The sequence below is a fragment of the Ovis aries genome, chromosome 3 (assembly GCF_016772045.2).
Source record: "Ovis aries strain OAR_USU_Benz2616 breed Rambouillet chromosome 3, ARS-UI_Ramb_v3.0, whole genome shotgun sequence".
In the NCBI taxonomy this organism is placed as follows: Eukaryota; Metazoa; Chordata; class Mammalia; order Artiodactyla; family Bovidae; genus Ovis; species Ovis aries.
Genome location: NC_056056.1, coordinates 80,412,995 through 80,433,090, shown reverse-complemented (window position 1 = coordinate 80,433,090; position 20,096 = coordinate 80,412,995). Strand labels below are relative to the sequence as shown.

General features: G+C 49.8%; 2 protein-coding genes across 8 annotated transcripts in view; one reads left to right on the top strand and one right to left on the bottom strand.

Annotated features, from left to right (window-relative positions):
• The window catches only part of ABCG5 (ATP binding cassette subfamily G member 5), a 38,059-nt gene extending 32,499 nt beyond the window's left edge, over nt 1–5,560 (bottom strand). The window contains exons 1-3 of one of the 3 annotated variants that reach the window (XM_060412221.1): nt 5,426–5,560; nt 3,878–4,203; nt 2,986–3,184 (exon numbers count right to left, since the gene is read on the bottom strand). In XM_060412221.1, the coding sequence (XP_060268204.1) occupies nt 2,986–3,175 (190 nt within the window). In that variant the 5' untranslated portion in view covers nt 3,176–3,184; nt 3,878–4,203; nt 5,426–5,560. Of the gene's footprint in view, nt 1–2,985; nt 3,185–3,545; nt 3,606–3,877; nt 4,204–5,425 lie in introns of those variants that run through there. The other 2 variants (XM_060412219.1, XM_060412220.1) reach the window with 2 other exon arrangements.
• Nucleotides 13–18,494, top strand: ABCG8 (ATP binding cassette subfamily G member 8). Of its 5 annotated transcripts, none has more exons than XM_004005989.6 (13): nt 13–155; nt 5,445–5,546; nt 6,982–7,132; nt 11,072–11,310; nt 11,736–11,868; nt 11,961–12,230; nt 13,750–13,912; nt 13,998–14,075; nt 14,924–15,123; nt 15,540–15,616; nt 16,275–16,542; nt 17,595–17,722; nt 17,807–18,494. In XM_004005989.6, the coding sequence occupies exons 1-13, from the start codon at nt 93–95 to the stop codon at nt 17,942–17,944; spliced, it is 2,010 nt and encodes a 669-aa protein (XP_004006038.1). In that variant the 5' UTR covers nt 13–92; the 3' UTR covers nt 17,945–18,494. The 5 variants fall into 5 exon arrangements, with proteins under 5 accessions (XP_004006038.1, XP_012028006.1, XP_042102170.1 ...); XM_012172616.5 differs by having other exon boundaries at nt 5,442–5,546; XM_042246236.2 differs by lacking the exon at nt 13,998–14,075 and having other exon boundaries at nt 5,442–5,546.
• The last annotated feature ends 1,602 nt before the right edge of the window (nt 18,495–20,096 follow it).

Here is a 20,096-nt window from a genome sequence, read left to right as displayed (position 1 = left end):
GGGAGCCAGACCAGAGGTTGCCCAGCTCTGGGAAGCAGACAACATTGGCCCTGATCGGCAGCAGCTAAGCCCAAAGGAAACTGCAGGGCCCCATGGCAGAGGAGGCCCCAAAGAAGACAAGGCTAGAGAGACGCGCTGCTCCCCAGGATGACTTGGTGAGTAATGGTGGGTCACAAGAGTCCTGGTGGGTGGAGGGCGAATCACACGCTTCTCTCCTCCTTAAGGAACTTTCGTTCCTAACTCACCACCAGGTCGACAAGCAGCAGGACTCTGCTTCCTGGGCATCGAAGGGCTGAGGGAAGTGGGGTCAGGGGTTGGTGGGGGCCTCTGAGGTCACTTCCTGCCTGAAGGTGGCTCCTGTAGGGAAATAATGTCGTGTCTGTGACTTGGGCCAACCTGGCTCTTTTCTAAATGAGGCTCCAACACAGAAGGGCTTCCCTAGTGGCTCAATTGGTAAAGAGTCTGCCTGCAATGCGAGAAAGCTGGGTTCAATCCCTGGATTGGGAAGATCCCCTGGAGAAGGAAATAACAACCCACTCCAGTATTCCTGCCTGGAGAATTCCATGGACAGAGGAGCCTGGTGGGCTACAGTCCATGGGGTCACAAAGAGTCGAATACGACTAAGTGGCTGACACTTCCACTTTTTCCAACACAGAAACATGCTCACATGGCCTGGGACACTGCAGCGTCTCCTCTGTCCCTGTGGCTATCAAGTTCAGAGACTCAGTGGCAACAAATTGATGAGACAGGGTGGCAGAGAACCTTGTGAGAACATCAGAACATATGCCCCAAATGCAGCTACAGCAGGCAGTCGTAAGACCCTGGAGAGAGCTGGAAGAACAGAGGACCGCCAGGGGACCAATAGGTCCAGGGTTTCTGTCCTCATTTAACATGAGAAATGTTTGCCTAAAAAGGAAAAAAAAAAAAAATGGCCTTTGCCTGAAATCAGGATGTGGGCAGGGTTTGAAGCAAGAGGTGAAATCAGAACACACAGAGGAAGCAGGTCCCCACCTTCCGTCCCCACCCTCCCCACCGTTCAATCAGTCTTTGGTTGCCTGTGAAGGGGTGAGAGGTGGAGACAGAAAGACTGAAGGACTGAGGACTCCACACCACAGGAAGGGCCTCGGGCCACCCAGACTGGCCTTGAGTTGCTAGCACCTGACTTCAGCCAGGCCCCAGGAACCCACCCTCTCAGTCAGCTCTCAGCCACAGCAGGTAACCACTGTGCTCTGGGAACACCCCAGGGAGCCAACGTCTGCCCGGAAAGGATTCCTGGGAGCCGTGACTGCAGTGTGCACAGCCTGAATAGGAGACAAAATCTCCAATGATTTTGAAAAGGACACTTTCTAGAAGGTCTGATAATTCAGATACCACAGCTTGGGATGCAAAGAACTGCCCAAATATGACATCCAGGAAGTGGTACAGGCCCTGCCATTTCCAATTTCCTTCCCTTCACTCCTGTTCCTCAAGGTGCCAAGTGACAGTCTAATGTTTATGGTGCCCAGAACAAAAGGCCAAGGGCTATGTATCTTATGTCTTTGTCTTTGTTCAGTTGCTCCATCGTGTCCAACTCTTTGCAATCCCATGGACTGCACCACGCCAGGCTTCCCTGTCCTTCACCATCTCCTGGAGCTTGCTCAAACTCATGTCCATTGAGTCAGTGATGCCATCCAACCATCTCATCCTCTGTTGCCCCCTTCTCCTCCTGCCCTCAATCTTTTGGGTCTTTTCCAGTGGAACTGTATCCTATGTCTAGATATTTAAAAATTATCAGTCAAGTTAAAATCTATTACATAAAATAGTTTCTATCCTCCTAAGTTGACATACCTTCTTCATAACATGGAAGGCCAGATGTAAACCAAGAAATTCTAGGACTTGTGGCTTCCAGCACAAGCCACAGCCTGTCTCCCTTCTCTGTCCATGCTCAGCACCACACATGATCTCACACACCCATGCATGGCCACCCCACCCTGCCCACCCACATCACATCCACCCCTCCACAGACAAATGCCCCTCTGACCTGAGGTGCCCCAAGGGATGGGCACACAAGGTTCACACAGCCCTGGGAGTGGGCCTGAGGCCATCTGGGAATTTGGGGGTAGTGAGTACCCAGAGTGACAAGTGCCCTCGGCCCACAGACTCCTCAGTCCATGGGCAAAAGCCTGGCCAGAGGAAGACAAGAGGGCCCAGGCCTCGGTGCAGAGTCTTCAGCACATCACTGCTTTCCCAGGGCACAGCCTCTGCGTCTGAGAACAAGGAACTTGGGCTCTGCACTCCCTGAGTTTCCTTCTATTCTATGCTTCTGACTCAGGGATTTGATCAGAAGTTAATACAAGGAGAAATTACAGTGTAGCCCAGCAGGAGCTGAGCTGGTTACCTACAAATAAACCTGCTTTTGCTTTTTTCCATGTCACCTGTCAGAAATTCAAGTGATGATCTGACAGTCACACTGATTAAGGTGTCAGCCGAATAGATATTTAAGCATTTGAAAAATACAGAGAGTTTGTCAAAACCTCAGGAAGAGTCTAACAAATCCTTCCTAGGAGCCAAGGAAAATATTTCAAAATGGAACAGAGGCAGCCCCCGCCCAGCCACAAGTTCTCTTCTGAACGCTGAGCTGCCTGTGGTGGCTGGGGTCCCCGGCCTGGCCTGTGCCTGCCTACTGTGCCCAGGATGAGAGGGGTTGGAGGAGCCCAGGAGCAGGTAGCACATGCCTCTCTCCTTTCTTTTATTTGTCTTCTCATCCTGATGCCTCTTTCCCTAGGGCCCCATCACCCTTCACCTTCTCCAAGCTCCCGCCTGGAGAGTGGAACCCCCTAGGCTTAAGGTCACCACCACAACTTGCTCCAGACTCCAACACGTCCAAACCTTTCTCAGCAACTCTTCCACCTCCAAAATCTAACCTGGTGAGCTTCTGGCCCAGGTGTTCGTTGCGGAGTTAACTCATTCCTTATACCAACTAACATCCCTTCTGCAGACATTTACCTTTTAAAAACAAGCAAGTAGGGACTTCCCTGGTGGTCCAGTGGCTAAGACTCCGCACTCTGAATTCAGGGGTGCAGGTTTGATCCCTGGTCAGAGAGCTAAGATCCCACATGCCTTGAGGCCAAAAAATATCCAAAACATGAAACAGAAGCAATATTGTCCAATAAAGACTTTTAAAAATGCTCCACATTTTAAAAATCTGTAAAAGAAAAAAAAAAGCAGAATGCATGTTAGCCCAAGTGAGTTTCTCAGTAATGGATCAACTTTCAGATGGTTTAACCAAATAAAATGGGAAAACTAGGCGGTGGGAATGCTGGTGGCGGAGGTGAGGAGGGAGGGTCAGGGCTGACCTGCCAGAACCCAGAGCTGCCCGTGACCTCCCCAGGAGCTTCATTCTCCATCTCCGAGGGCACAACCCCCTCACCTCCTCCACCTCCAGCTCGGAGGACTCTGGACTTCCCCTCATGGACACCCTCTCTCAGCTTTAAAACATATTTTGAAATATTTCAGACAAAGTAGTTTAAAGAACAGTGAATTCCCACACCCATCCATAAACTTACCAATAGCTTTGAAAGTCATCCCCCGCTTCTTTCCCCAGGACCTTCTCTCCCCGCCTCAGTGACCTCTCCCCGCTGTATTCCTTCCTATATCCCAAAAACGATCCTTCTGCTGACTTAGCTGTTTATCTTCCAATGTTTTTCTGTATAATATACGACCTTGACTGTACTGGTTCAAACATCAAACAAGGTAAGTAGATCTGGTTGGCTGTTTCCACACTCTCCCAGAACTCTGGGGGCCACTCACAGTGGGCTTGCAGCCGACCATCACCCATATTCATTTCCCTCACCTCCACTGGGCTCAATGTCATTTTTCAGGGCCTCTTACCTCTTACCTGCAGGGGTGCTTTAAAAAAGACTGTTGGGTATTATTTTCACGGAAGTCCCAAGCTATGTTATGTTCACATAAAGCACATGTGGACACTGTGTGTGCAATGAAAATACACGTTGATCAGGCATGTCAAGGACATCATGCCTCTGTATCCGGTCCGTGTTGCTCCACCCTCAGTGTCTCGTCCTCTAAACTCTAAGCTTCCCAAAGACTGTCTTTTGCACAGTCACACCCCAAATTCCAAGCCTAAAGCATATTGTGGGCCTCCTTGTGTTTGCTGGATGCTTGATTGACTGATCGAAGGAATGTATCAGTGGGGGAATAGCAGCCCTGAGGGGAGATCAGAATCAACAGGAACTGGTTAATGAATGCATACTTTCCCTGCACGACCTCGAGGAAACAAATATTGAATGCATTTTTAAAAAGCAGAAATCTTTTAAGGCAAGTTTTTCCTTGTTTGGGCCTCAGCTATTTAAATGATTGAACTGATAAAACAGAAGGAATTCAGATCTGCAGATAGTGAGTATCATTCACATTATCAGCTGATACCATGAATCACTGATTTATTTGATACATGTTCAAATAAAGCAGGCTTCCCTGATAGCTCAGTTGGTAAAGAATCTGCCTGCGATGCAGGATACCCCAGTTCTATTCCTGGGTCAGGAAGATCCCCTGGAGAAGGGATAGGCTACCCACTCCAGTATTCATGGGTTTCCCTGGTGGCTCACACAGTAAAGAATCCACCTGCAATGCAGAAGAGCTGGGTTCGATCCCTGGGTTGGGAAGATCCCCTGGAGGACGGCATGGCAACCCACTCCAGTATTCTGGCCTGGAGAATCCCATGGACAGAGGAGCCTGGCGGGCTACAGTGCGTGGGGTCACAAAGAGTCGGACACGACTCAGCGACTAAGCACAGCACAGATAAAGCAGCCATGTTTATGTGAACACAACATGGCTTGTGGCTTACATAAAATAACATCATCAGCAAGATGACAACGGAGAGGACGATGGTAGCAGTGACGACAGGGACTTACTCCAAAATCTCCCAACTGCATTTTGAAGAGCTTTGTTGTGCAAAATCCTTATCAAGATAAGATGCAACTTTTCTGAGAGCAATGTCTTCACAAGTATTGAGCACTAGCTTGTTGACAGCTGTTTTCCTCTCACATGCTAGGTACAAAAAGTCTGTTTGGGATGAGATACTAAGCCAGATTCAGGAAAGGGAAAGTTAAAAGGCCCTTTCCGAACACAGAGGCTCACAGAGCTCTCTCCAGTCCAGGGTCTGGGTCTTGCTCATGACAGGTTACTTGGATCAGGTTCCAGCACCTGTGACTGAGCTTCTCTGGGTCAGGAGCTGGAGGGAAGCCCCACAGTTTTCTCTGCAGAGAAGAGAAGCCCTGCCCTCATGGGCGCTCCCGTTTTCTCAGAGCCCTTGGGCTCCTCCTGCCTAAATCCATCTTTTGCCCACTTGGGATCCCATCCACACTAGCTCCTGCTCTCACCTCTCCGGATCCCCTCCCTCCCAAGTCCTCCTTCTAAAGAAGCTCCTCACCAGCCGTGTCTCCCAGCAGGGCCTCCAGGACAGCGTGTTCTCCTCCGAAAGCGACAACAGCCTGTACTTCACCTACAGTGGCCAGCCCAACACCTTGGAAGTCCGAGATCTCAGCTACCAGGTAGAGACAAAGCTGAGGACAGGTGGGAGGAGCAGAGAGGGCCAAACAATCCCCCAAGCAGAAGGGAAGGGTGAGTCCCAGCTGGGGACCCTCCGCCCCTAAGGACAGAGTTCAGGCTACACGGATGCCTCATGTGTTGGGTGCAAGCACCATGGAGACTTCCCTCAATGACACATATTGGAGCTGAGGTTGACAGGCATGAAAAAGAGAATGAGACCTCTGTTAAAACACAAAGCCAACCATGTGACTCTGTGTGAATAAAAATCTCTAAAACTTATTTTTAAACTTTATCTTTTGAAATAATTTTAGACTTCTGAAAAAGCTGGAAAAATAGTGCAGAGTTCTTATATACCCTTTGTCCACCGTCCCCTAATGTTAACATCTTGCTTACCCATAGCACAGTAAGCAAAACTGAGAGATTAACCACAGTATAATACTATTAACTATTTGGAGAAGGAAATGGCAACCCACTCCAGTACTCTTGCCTGGAGAATCCCAGAACGGAGGAGCCTGGTGGGCTGCCGTCTATGGGGTCGCACAGAGCCGGACACGACTGAAGCAACTTAGCAGCAGCAGCAGCAGTCTCATTTTAAGTGGTTCATTTGTCTCTGAACATGGCTCTCATCCCAGAGGAAGCCCTGGTGTGGCTTTGGGGCTAGGAATAAAGGCTGGTGGCACTGCTTTGTCCTGTGAGCTCCCACATGTGTCACCAAGTGCAAAACACAGGAGGCCTGCAGTGTGACCATCTCCTGAGCAGGCTCGAGGCTCTTTCCCTGACACCTCGGGCACCTGACATTTAACTAGCCTCCTGGAAAATATTTTGTATCAAGCATTTACTTGGAAAAATTAACCATGTTCTTTAATATTTACTGATATTTGTAAACTGTATACCAATGTTCTTTTTGACATTGATTTCCTCAGCATGAGAGATATTTAAGTGAAACCTGTAAATAAAAGAGGCAAAATGAGAAAAAAAAACAAAAAATAATAATACTATTAACCAAAGTACACACTTGTATACGATGTTATGGAAAAGCCCAAATGAAATTTTCAGCCGCTCTAATAATAGTGCACGTTATAGGTCTGCAGTGAGGATTGAATGAGATAAGGGACATAATAAACAGATGAGCACAATGCCTCACGCACAGTAAACACTTGATAAGTTATTAGTAAATCACTGTTGAGTGAAAGCATCATTTGGCCCCATGTTGTGTTTTTATTTCTGTTCTGCTATTGCACATGCTTCCCAACTGTTCTCTTCAGACTTGGAAACGGCAGCTTCAGGTTCTCAGCGTGGTGGAGCCCGCCTCCACATCTGACAGAACCTGGGTGGGGGACCCCTCAGGCCTGTTGTGTTTTGGCAGGAGGATTTCTCTTGGAGGGAGCTGAACAGAAGGTGAAGCTTTCTGAGGAACCTTTCTATGTCTCCGCACAGGTGGATACGGCCTCCCAGGTACCTTGGTTTAAGCAGCTGGCTCACTTCAAGATGCCCTGGACGTCTCACAAGGACTCCTGTGAGCAGGGCATTCAAAACCTGAGCTTCAAAATGAGGAGTGGACAGATGCTGGCTGTCATAGGGAGTTCAGGTATCACTAGGGGCAAATAGTGGGGCAATGGGTTCTCTCTCTGCTGGGATGCAGGGCAGTCCCTCGAACAAATGGACGCTCCTCACAGAGCTTTGCTGAGCAACAGAACAATACAGCAGAGTTGCGAGAGCACAACTTCCAGGTGCAACACAGCTGGGTTCAAATCTCAGCTCCTCTATTTACTAGCTTTCATGAATCACAAGCAGGCTTCTTGCAGCTGCAGCCAGAGCTCTGATCTGTCATTAATAAAGGATGAAGGCATCAGGCAGCTTTGGAATTGAATGCTCTTTCCAGGGGACTCCTTCCCCAAAAGGAACACTCATCACTGTCTTCCCCTCCCCATCAGATTCCTATTTCAGTCGGACAGTGGGTAGGCACAGCCCCTGCCACAACTCACGTCTTGGATGCCCCAGGTCTTAGTTCAACCTTCTACCACTGACAAAAATTCACATTTCTGGAGTGCTTCAAAAAGTCATTTCCACAGGCCAGACTTAGAAGTGTAGAACGGGCTGGAAGGGGGCCTGGAGAATAGAGTTCTGTTCCCTTCACAGTATACCTTTCCTTCTCCTGACCACCGTGAAAACATCTTTAGACGAGGTCTTCCTGCCCCAGGATCATTCCCCCTTCATTTAACAGTGAGACCAAAGTTTAGACAAGAGGAATGATTTACCTAAGGACATATATTTAATGCAGAATAAGAACTAGAACTCTGGTCTCCTGGTTCTCAGATGTTAAAAAAAAAAATTCGACTGATTAAATTTTAAAGATCTTATTGGTTTTATTCAACAATTCATGAACTGGGCAGCATCCCACCTGGCAGAAAGTATCGTGTGGACCGGAAACTGTATTTGGATTTTTCCATAAGATGTTAGCTCCAGCCCAATAGCTTTGGTGTGCGCGCTAAGTTGTTTCAGTCGTGTCTGACTCTTTTCGCAACGCTATGAACCACAGCCCGCCAGGCTCCTCTGTCCATTGGGTTCTCCAGGCAAGAATACTGGAGTGGGTTGCCATGCCCTCCTCCAGGGGACCTTCCCAACCCAGGGATCCAACCCATGTCTCCCATATCTCCTGTATTGGCAGGTGGTTCTTTACCACTAGTGCCACCTGGGAAGCCCAAAAGCTCTGGAGAGCTGCACAAAATGAAAGACTTTCACAGGCAGAACGAAGTCGGACGAGGAAGTTATTCTAGCAAAGGGCTGATTGTTTTAGGCAGGATCACCTTTCTCTGGGGGACAGTGGGGGTCTATCAGTGCTGACCAGGCAATTTCAGACGGGCTGGTTTACGATTCTATTCCCAGGAGAGATTGAAACTATAATTTAAGTAGGTATTACATCTCAGGCTGGGGACATGGGGCTTAGCACAAGCTGACTCCACTTGGGGTTTGTTTATTTTTTAAACACATATCAAAGGCATTTCTCCCTTACACAGTGTCAGAGGGAGCACTTTGTACCTTCCAATTAATCATTTCCAGAAGTAGAGATTACTCAACTTTTTGACCATCTGCTCCACACTTTTAGTCTTCTGCTGGGGAAGTTCTGTTTACTGTCTAACCAGAGATCAAATGAGAGGATATGTGCAAATGAACTTCGTCACTGAAACAACACCCACAGGTCAAGTCCTGCCAACTGCTGGCCCTGGCCCTGCAGTTCTGATCGAACAAGAAAAATGTGGAAACTTCACGGGCCAATTTTGTTTGTTAACACCTGGTGGCTTTTCTGGTTACACCTGCTTTTTCTTCATGAACTGAGGATCTAGGGAACACATGGTCCTAACTAGGCACTTCAGGCTAAGAGTCATCACAGTTAATCCTGACCACCACAGCTGTTAGAATCTCTGATTTGTGGTTGAAGAAAGGGAAGTCAGGAAACGGCAAGCAGGAATCACACTGAGTGTATGATTTTCGACTCTAGACTAGTGTTGTTTAGCTATAGGTTTACTTGGGAGATCCGGGTTGATCCCTGGGTGGGGAAGATCCCCTGGAGAAGGAAATGGCAACCCACTCCAGTACTCTTGCCTGGAGAATCCCATGGAGGGAGGAGCCTGGTAGGCTACAGTCCATGGGATTGCAAAGAGTTGGACACAACTGAGCGACTTCACTTCACTTGGCTGAAATTATTTAAATGATTTTTTAGAAAGGTTATCAATTATACCACCTGTGATTTATATTCTACCATGCATGCGATTCTCCAGGCAAGAATACTGGAGTGGATTGCCATTCGCTTCTCCAGGGGATCTTCCCGACCCAGGGATCAAACCCACGTCCCCTGTATTGCAGGCAGATTTTTTACCGTCTGATCCAGGAGGGAAGCATACTCTGCTCACCAAAATTATAACAGTAAAATAAAATTAATTCAAACAGCCCCAGGCATTTAAGCTTCTATAGCATCAGCAGTGGTGCTTTTCCAACGAATAGGCAAAGAGTCTTGAATGCCTGTGGGTGTTTTCTTCTAATTCACGGAGGATCTCCCCAAACATACCCTGACAATCTCCCCTGGAAAGACCACCCACACCTCTCACAGTTTTGTTCAGGAAACGTGGTCTTTCTGCCCCTTGATTGAGATTCCTAAGGTCCCTGTGTTGTGAAAGTCCCCTGTGCTTTCAGAGCCTGGATCCAATGATGTCCAAGCTGAGCCAGGAGTAGGGCCAGAACCCCCCTCTGGCTTCCCCCCTGGCTATTTTGTGCCTCCTAAGTTCTCTTGAATGAGGTGCACCCAGGAGGCAGTAGACCGGTCCCTTTCCACACTGAAAGCCTCTGGTCCATAAGCAGAAGGATGACTGAAGAGGCTACTTGATTTTTGCTTTTATGAACAAATAAAAGGGGATGTGGGGCTGTGGGCAGGGGGCTGCTTGCAGAAGGCCTGGGAATGTGGCAAGGAAGAGTCGTTACATCTGTGTGTTGGCACTTTCCCTGTTTAAAAACTACTTGGAAATTTTGCACTCCGAAAGGAATTTACAATAAGGAAACCAAAACCCTGCCTGGGGGAATTGGACTGAGCTGTTCCTGGTAGCTTTGTTTAAGAACGCCTTCCTAGACCCTAAGCCCTATTTGACTTGCAGTTTAAATGGCCATCAAAGAGTCTCTCAGAATCTCATGGAACCTGATCCAATCGGACATTTCCCCACATTGATAGCAATTACTATGTCATTCAGAAGTGGATGGCGTCAATTTGTATGTAGTAGATCTATTTTTTTTAAGAGAAAGAGAAAAGTAATACTGATAAAAATAAGAGTGTAAAGAAATTCAGAACTACTGTGCTATAGTTTAAAAATCGTTTCCACATCTATTACTTCTCTATTTTTTTCTCCCTTTCTGAAAACAGGTTCCAGTTTTGCCTTTTTAAAAGATACCTTATTAATTCTCCAAAACTAGTCTTTCCCACAATGCCAGCTTCTGAGCCAAATGATGAAACGTTGCTGGCAGGTTTGCCAAGCAAATATAGTTAAGCTTCCTAGTGCAATCAACACCAGCCTTGCTTGGGGGAGGGGACATACACTCTGGGCACAGGCAGTCCTGTGACAACCAGGACTCCAGCCTTCTATCACGTAGCCACAGGCCAGCCTGACCTGAACACCCCAGATTCCCAAGGATGTTCAAGTTGGCTGCTCCATGCAGGTCAGAGGGCTGTGCCACCTTCCCCAGGGAAGGACAGAGCAGAAGGTGGTGGCTGGAGGGTGCATGGGCAGCAGAAGCTTCCAACCTGGTCCCTACAAAAGCTCCGTTCTTGGGAATATATTTTCTCTTTAATATTTATCTATTTGGCTGGGTCAGGGAGGGGGGAGGTTGTGAGGGTGGGGAGAGTGGGGAGTGTTCCTAGTTCTGGGTCAGGATTTAGTTCTCCGACCAGGGACTGAACCTGGGTCCCTTGCATTGGAAGGCAGATTCTTAACCACTGGACCACCAGGGAAGCCCCTCAGGGATATTTCTGGTGGTTTCTCAGGTTGTGGGAGAGCCTCTTTGCTGGATGTGATCACTGGGCGAGGCCCTGGCGGCAAGATTAAGTCAGGCCAAATCTGGATCAATGGGCAGCCCAGCACAGCGCAGCTGGTGAGGAAGTGTGTGGCCCACGTGCGCCAACATGACCAGCTGCTCCCCAACCTGACCGTCCGGGAGACCCTGGCTTTCGTTGCTCAGCTGCGTCTGCCCAGAAACTTCTCCCAGGCCCAGCGCGACAAAAGGGTAACTAACTAATCCCAGTGACCCCAGGAAGCTATGACACCCTTCCTCTGCCCATCCTTCCCTTCCTGCCTCAGGGTCCAGCCATTCCAGGCCAACTGTGAGCAAGCCGGCTCACCATCTGTCCATCCCTGCCTTCCTTCCCACGTTGTCCCATCTTAGCCCCAAATGTGGGATAAATATTTGCTTGTTTTCCGGTTCTCCATGCTGGCAGGGAGCCGGGACATGGCCACAGTCCCAGCAAGTGGTGCCTTGCTCAGCAGTGGGAACTGCTCCGGATGCGTGGAAAGAATCCGGGAACAAACACTGCATCAGGGAAATGTAGGCCAGAACCTTAAACTCAGGCGTCTTTGGAGCCCGATCTGCCTGGCCCAGAGCAGGCCCGCGCAGGTCTCTAAAGCCCCAGGACCGCCCTCCCTCTTACCCAGGTGGACGATGTGATCGCGGAGCTGCGGCTGCGGCAATGCGCCAACACACGCGTGGGCAACATCTATGTGCGGGGTGTGTCGGGGGGCGAGCGGCGCAGAGTCAGCATCGGAGTGCAGCTGCTGTGGAACCCAGGTGAGGCCGGAGGGGCCCGCGGTCAGCCGCCTGGCTTAATCCGGCCCAGCTGGAGTCCTGCCCATTAAACCAGGCTTCTCTCTGTTGGGAAGGAATCCTTATCCTGGATGAACCCACCTCTGGGCTCGACAGCTTCACGGCCCACAACCTGGTGAAAACACTGTCCAGGCTGGCCAGAGGCAACAGACTAGTGCTCATCTCCATCCACCAGCCGCGCTCCGATATCTTCGGGCTGTTCGATTTGGTCCTCCTGATGACGTCTGGAACCACCATCTACCTGGGGGCAGCCCAGCACATGGTTCAGTATTTCACCGCAGTCGGCCACCCCTGTCCCCGGTACAGCAACCCTGCCGACTACTATGGTGAGTCAGCCAGGCCAGAGGCATGGAACAGGGCTCCCCTCGACCCCAACCCTGCCAGGAGAGAAACTCTCAGGGGCTTCAGGGGAACAGGACCAAGGCTGGAGGCAGGGGAGGAGATGGGGTGTATTACAGGCTTCAGTTTACCCAGCATCAAATGCTAGGAATGGCACACCCTTGTGCGCATGACTGTTAAGAACCTCATGAGAGCTCCAAACCAGAGGAGATACAATCCAAGAGAGTTTAGATCAGTTTCTGGAATTATGGTCTTTATTCAGTTTCCGTAGGAAGAACAGGAAATTTGGAGTTGGAAACCACTAGGAAATCTTAAAACCGCCCCCTGGTTCCCCTACAAAGGCAGGAAACCCAGAGGCTGTGGATGGGAGGCCCAAGGCACAGGCCAGCTCAGTGCCTTTTGGGGGGTCTTGACCCGTGAGTCTCTAGATATGAAAATTGCTGTCAGCACCAGAGATGCCTTCCTGCTTGGGGTCCTGAGACCTCAGCATATGGCCCTCAATTCTTGCGGGGACAGTTGCCTCTCCGGGTGCCCACCTAGAAAGCAGGCCCTGGGTCCTGAGTGCTGAGCAGTACCATGGTTGCTGCACAGGCTGTGTGGCTGTACCAGGGCCAGGAGAGCAGCAGCTGTGGTTTGTCCCAAACATAGACCACCTGGAGCCCAGCCTTCCCAGGATGGCCTGGTGTAGTGAGGGCCTTCCCAATACACCCGTGGGTAAGGACCAGTTCCTTGAGGGCAGACACTGCAGAGGTGTCCCTTTGCCCCTTGCAGCCCTGCCAGGCCACGGTCGTCTTCGTCCTTACAGATGAGAAGACTGGAGTCCTTGTAGTCAGGGGCAGAATGGGCCTCCCGAGCCCAGGAGGGAACACCCTTCTCCCAGTATCCACCCTCTAAGAGGCCACTCTTTTTGGCCACCAGCTCTCGCCCTCTGCACTCATTCACACTGTGAACTCACCTGGAGGTCATCCATCTCCCTGTGCTCAGATATCAGCTTGGCTTCCTGCCAGTGTGTCATCCTCTGGTTGGTCATCCCCAGATAAGGGGGCAGAGGGCATCTGCCAGCCTGGCCACTAAAAGCAACATACTGTAACCCTAGAGAGAAGTTGCCAGAAATCAGGTGCCCGCATGCGGAAACACAAATCTTTTTCTTAATTTTGTATTATTCATGCCTCACAAATCCGAGGGCATGGCCTGGCAGTGCCCAGAGAATCTGACACTTGAAGTTATGGCCCCACACAGTGAGGGGACCCTTCATGATTTACAAGGCCCCTCTGAGATGTTTTCCTGCCTTGAGATGTGTCATGAAAATGGGGAAAGGAAAGAGGCAGAGAGGTGAAGAGTGATTTCCCCCTGGGCATCTCTCTGCCTCTGTCTGTTCTGATCGTCACTTTGTGGTCCACTCTCAGAGGGTGGGGAGTGTGTCCCAGGGTCCCCTCTGACAGCATCGTGGGCCATGAGCACCTGTGGGACCCAGATCACCCATGGCCCCGCTCCCGCTGCTTACAGTGGACTTGACCAGCATTGACAGACGAAGCAAAGAACAGGAAGTGGCCACCAGGGAGAAGGCTCGGTCCCTTGCGGCGTTGTTTAAAGAAAAAGTGCATGGCTTTGATGACTTTCTATGGACAGCGGAGTCAAGGAAGCAGGGTGTGGACATTTGTGTGCAGAGGTAAGGCAGTGGGTGGCCCTGGGGAGAGAGCACCCTGCAGAAAGTGGCTGTCCCTACACCCTCATGACACTCTATCTCCTGACAGCCCAGCTCCTGACACCAACCTATTCCAGGCTCCCACTAAGCTGCCCGGCCCCCTACAGCAGTTTGCCATACTGATCCGGTAATTATTTGCCATTTTATCACCCTCTTGGCCCCCAAAAGTCTTAGTTGTAATCAAATTAAGCCCTTTAAAGCTAAAGTGAATTTGAAGGAGGAATTTAATTTGAAGAGGTAGGGTCATTTGAAAAAATCAGCACCAGCCCTCCATGTGATACAGAGAACTCCTATTCCTTTGATTCTTTAAACAAAATCAACATTTCCTTGCTGGCCAGATGCTCGTAGAAGTCACCCAGGATCATTGTAAAGAATTAAATCGATACAGGAGACCCTCAAGTGGACAAGGGAAGTTTCCCTGCTATGTGAGCCCTCACAGAAAACCAGATCTGGGTGTTTGGTATGAGTCCAAGATGTTTCCATGCACATAAATATTTTAATATATAAATGAGATCATTCTAAGTCGCGTTGGTTGTGTCTTACTCTGTGACCCTGTGGACTGTAGCCTGCCAGGCTCCTCTGTCCATGGGATTTTCTAGGCAAGAATACTAAAGTGGGTTGCCACTTCCTCTAAGGTATCTTCCTGACCCAGGGATAGAAGTCTTATGTCTTATGTCTCCTTATACATACACTGTTCTACTTCTGATTGGCTATTTCCTCAGGATGACTGCTTTAAATAAAATTGCAAGGTAATACAGCGTTGGTAAAAGTCACAATCATTTCCTGAGTACCAACTCTGAGACAGATGGGCTCATCAGTCACCTCACTTGAACCTCACAGTAACTGTGAGGTGGGCACCACTCTTCCCATTTTACAGAGGAGAAAAATGAGGCTTACAGAGATTACAGGACATTGCCAAGGTCACAGGGCTGGGGTCTGGTGTTCGCTTGGCACCTCTTTCTTCTGTTTTTTAAGTCGTCAGATTTCCAATGACTTCCGAGACCTGCCAACCCTCCTCATCCACGGGGCGGAGGCCTGCCTGATGTCCCTGATCATAGGGTTCCTCTACTACGGCCACGGGGCTGTCCAGCTCTCCTTGACGGACACGGCAGCCCTCTTGTTCATGATCGGAGCTCTTGTCCCTTTCAACGTGATCCTGGATGTCATCTCCAAATGTGAGTGTGGCCTGCTCTCTGTGACCCACATGCAGAGCCGTGTCAGCCACGCTCTGAGCTGGACCAGGGCTGGCCTGAGTTCCGCATAGCTCCTGGAGGAGACAGGTCTGCTGAACAGTTTCACCATGACTGCTAAATAAAAGCTGAGGGTTGTTTTTAAACTTCATATATTAATATCAGTATGCAAATAAGAACAAATTACCTAGGAGTCTGAGGCTTTTCTCTCCTAGCAGGAGCTATATTGACAGCAATGCGCAAGTCACAGAATTATAAACATCTAAATTAGGATCAAAAATTGCCTTTTTTAAAAAATATATGACATTGAGGCAATAAAACTAGTTTTAATTATACAAAGAGAGACTCGAGCAGCAACACTGTAATTTCATTTTTTCATTCTCCTTTTCTGCCCCTTTTAGGTCACTCAGAGAGGGCGCTGCTCTACTATGAACTAGAAGATGGGCTGTACACGGCGGGGCCGTATTTCTTTGCCAAGGTGACTGGTCAGGCTTCAGAGTGAGTGCCTCATGGAAGAATGGGCAGAAGAATCTTCTCCACATTGTACAGAAGTTACAGGGAAGCATTTTGCTCAGCAGTGGGGCTGAGCATCATCTGTGGTTGCAGACGCCACAATCCTTAGGAGAGTTTCGGAGACTTGATGAGTCTCTGATAAATTTTTCAAACGTTTATCAGAAGGCCAGGATCGTGGACCAGGAATGACATTTTTCTGGCCACCAGAAACCTAACAGAGAAGAGGTGGGAAACATCTATACCTAGTGTCCTTCACCTCTCCAGTCTCTCCACATCCCTGGAAAGCAGGTTGGAAGGTTTAATGGTCCTCATTTCAAAGAAGTGGAGGCTCAGAGAAGTTAAGTGGCTGCCTCCAGGCCACACAGCTACCATGTCTGGGTAGGCAGAGTGGGGATTTGAAACCAGGTCTCCAGAGCCCTGAACTGCCCCAGAGGGCACATACAGCACCTGCAGGGGGAAGTCAGCAGTGAGTTCATGCTTGTGGGTCCCACATACCTGTGCCCACTAACCCTCTGGTGGCAACCCTGGTCAGCACCAGGAGGGAAGGCTGGGGACACTGGGGGCTGCTGCCTTGGAACATTGAAAGATCAGCAAATAAAGGCGCTGGCTCACATCCTTTGCAGATCCTGGGGGAGTTTCCTGAGCACTGTGTCTACATCATCATCTATGGAATGCCCATCTACTGGCTGGCCAATCTGCGCCCAGGCCTCGAGCCCTTCCTGCTGCACTTCCTGCTGGTGTGGCTGGTGGTCTTCTGCTGCCGGGTCATGGCCCTGGCCGCCGCTGCCCTGCTCCCCACCTTTCACATGTCCTCCTTCTTCGGCAACGCTCTCTACAACTCCTTCTACCTCACCGGGGGCTTCATGATAAGCTTGGACAATCTGTGGACAGGTGAGGTCGGCTCTCCTCACCTGCTCAAGCTTTGTGAGGCCTTCTGTGGCTGGATCAGTCTGCTTTCCCCTGGCATTGTGAGCTCATCCCTTTGGTCCAACTCAGAGTTGGGAGCAGATTCGAAGGAAGGGCTCCATGGCGGGCTGGGGCAGATGGCACCTTCTCATACAGCCCAGCTGACACCCAGGGGCCACCTTTGACTCTCCCTCCCTACATCACCAGTGAACCAAATTACTTCTTCCACCCACGTCTTTCTGAAATGTCCTCTTGCCTTATCCCCTGCCCTGGCTCCTATCAGCTGATCTTGGGCCAACTGTGATAGTCTGGTGTCTATGACCCTGGTTCCTCCACGTCTGAACCCTCACCCCTGCAGCGCTAGCTCCCTAAGGTGCAGAGCCAGTCACTGCTCTGTCCCAGTGGGCCCGGGGCTGCTCACTCCTGGCTGCCTCCACCTGACTTCTGAAGTCCTCAGTACGCTCCACACCCTCAGAACTGAGCCTGTGGATCACCGCTCTTCACCTTCCATGGGCCTTTCCTGATGAACCGGGCAGGGTTCACCGCTTCCTCCTCCTCCCTGAGCCAGGATGCCTCCGTGGGGTCAGGGTACAGACTCAGTCATCTCTGTAATCTCTGGTGTGGGGCTGCTGAGACTCCAGAGTCCAGAGGTTCTGTGAAGCTGAGCACGTGCTGGACCTAATCAATTACTTTCTGGAGTTACTATAGGTCAAGCACGTGCTGGACACCTAATGAAATTACTCTCTGGAGTTACTATAGGCCAAGCACGTGCTGGACACCTAATGAGATTGCTCTGTGGAGTAGTTACGGTAGGTCAAGTGCACGGTGATCCTGCAGCCGCTCAGCCCCTCTGTCCCAGCAGTCCATGTCTCCAGCTTCCCCTCTGCCCTTTCACCCTTTTGTTCTCTCCCCCGCTCTCAGCTCCCTCGGGGGACTTGCTGCCCCTGGGTCAGAGCCACCACGGCATCTCTACAGACTCATTTCCTAGGAGGCAGGTGGTTAGACCCTGTGAATAATATGACTCTCACTCTCTGCAGTGCCTGCGTTGATTTCCAAGGTGTCCTTCCTCCGATGGTGTTTTGAAGGGCTGATGAAGATCCAGTTTGGTGGGCACGCTTATTACATGGAAGCTGGCAACATCACCATCCGTATCCCGGGAGACCTGGTAAGTAGCCCAGGCCTTGGCTGTACATAGACAGCGGCGCTCTGAGCGTGTTCTTAACCAGCTCACCGATGTCTCTGTCCCCAGATCCTCAATTCCATGGGCCTGAACTCTTACCCGCTCTACGCCATCTACTTCTTTGTCATTGGCATCAGTTGTGGCTTCGTGATCCTGTACTATCTGTCCTTAAGGTTCATCAAACAGAAATCAAGTCAGGACTGGTGATTCACGCCCAGACTCCTGCCTGCTGGTGAGGGACTCAAGAAGACCATTCAGCTGCACTCCCTTCCTCCCAAGGAGCCCCTTCCCAGGCACCGGGAGGATCAGGATAAAGCTCCGCTACATCTGGTCCACACTGCTGCAGTGGCACAGGCTGGCCACAGGATGGCAGTAGAATAAAGACAGTCAAAAGGGATTTCTGCTCACCAGCTGGAGGTTGAGATTACTGGGAACCTGAAAACCATACCTGGGGGACACCTACAATGTCACTAATTTATTTCCTTTTGATGTATATATTTGTATAGGCAACTAATACAAGATGGGAACAAATTAGGTATGAATCGAGGCGTTAGGCCATGTGGAAAAAGTAACATAATAGCTAGTGGAGTATCTGGCGTCATCTTCCAGGGTCCCCCAAACTCTGAGCCATTCTCAATATAGAAAATGACCTAAAACATATCAGCGAGATGCCATCTCTTCTTTTTGTGTGAGGTCATGTGCTCCAAAAGCTAAACTGAACAATTAAATATTTATTGAGCAATTGCTCTGCGCCAGATTCAGGGCAGAACACTTTTTTATGTGGACCACGTTATTCAGTTCTCTGTTAAAACAACCCTTTGTGGTAGATGGTATCCCATTTTATAGATGAAGAAACAGAGGCACAGACTAACTGTTAACTAAGTAAGGTCACAGGCCCAATATGCGGTGGAGTCACACGAGGTCAGAAAGGCCTATAGGAGTTAGCAGGCAGAAGGCAAGTCCTGGGCCACTGTAAGGCTTGGAAGCCCAGGAAGATGAAAAGGTCTATGGACACTGTGTCAGGCTGCTCACGGTGCATCTCACCTCTCTGGCTGAGTCTCAGACCAGCCTGGAACATTTTGCAGTGACTGGTATGGCCCTGTCATGCGTTTCCTGTCTGAGCTTTGAGGACCAGCTGACCCAAAACAGGTACACAGAAAATACGGAGGAAGTTATCCTCAAAGGAAAACCAGAGTCTGAAACAACAATAAGGGGCAAGGTAGCTGGTTAGGAGGCAAACAGTGAATGTTCTCCTCGGGTTTCCTAGACCATCACTACTTGAAGCGTGAGCCCTGGGCCAGCAGCATGGGTCCTGCCTGGGAGCTGGTTAGCCTGTCAGTATCTCAGGCACCAGCCAGACCCACTGAATCAGAATCTGTATTTTGGAAAGATCCCCCGGGCTGCCCCGGTAGTCCAGTGGCTAAGAATCCTCCTGCCAATGCAGGGGACTCGGGTTCGATTCCTGGTTCAGGAAGCTCCCACGTGCTGAGGGGCAGCTAAGCCCATGCGCCGCAGCCACTGGGTCCACATGCTGCAACTACGGCAGACCGTGCAGCTAGAGCCCGCTCTGCAACAGGAGAAGCCGCTGCGTGAGAAAGCCTGCGCACTCCCGGCAAAAGCAGTGCCTGCGCGCTGCAGCTGGAGAAGGCCCACGCGCGGAAACCAAGACCCAGCGCAGCCACAAGTAAACTAAGAAACATGTGTATCGCCGGCCAAAAAGCAAGTAAGCAGATCCTCAGGTGATCTGTATGTACATCCAGGCTTGAAGAGCAGTGCCTAGCACACTTCCCTTATATAAGACATCCATTGAACTTGGGATATTCATGTTACACTGTAACACTTCACATGCGTCATTGTTACATTGCCACCATCCAAAGGGCAGACCCCACTCAAGACTCATTTACTGTTCTGACAATGTCCTGCATAGGGTAAGGAGCCAGGTCAGGATCAAGCATTGGAACTAGGCATCAATTCACTTTAGTCTCTTTTAGTTTAGAATAATCCTCAACTTTCCTTAACACCCATGACCTTGACACATGAGCGTTTTATAGAATATCTCTAGATGTGGTTTGTCTGATACGTTTTTATGATTGAATTCAGGTCATGCCCCTTTGGCAGGAGTATCACAGAGGACTGTGCCCTTCTCGTTGCATCCTCTCAGTGGCACACGATTTCAGTTTGTCCTGAACTGATGTTAACTTTGATCACCTGATCAAAGGAGCACTTGCCAGGCTTCACACAGTCAACAGTTTTCCCTCCTGTTGTAATTATTAATAAGCATCTTAGGTAGGTATTTTGAAACTGCTCCTCAAACTTTCCATTAATTCATTTTAAAAGTTGTATCAGTATAAACTTGTAG

What these genes read in the sequence shown, in the direction of transcription:
- ABCG8 (XM_012172616.5), top strand. Translation starts at nt 93, where the DNA reads ATGGCAGAGGAGGCCCCAAAGAAGACAAGGCTAGAGAGACGCGCTGCT. An exon ending in TCCGAGATCTCAGCTACCAG is followed by an intron (nt 5,547 to 6,981) that starts GTAGAGACAAAG and finishes GTCTCCGCACAG; the next exon opens with GTGGATACGGCCTCCCAGGT. An exon ending in AGGCCCAGCGCGACAAAAGG is followed by an intron (nt 11,311 to 11,735) that starts GTAACTAACTAA and finishes CCTCTTACCCAG; the next exon opens with GTGGACGATGTGATCGCGGA.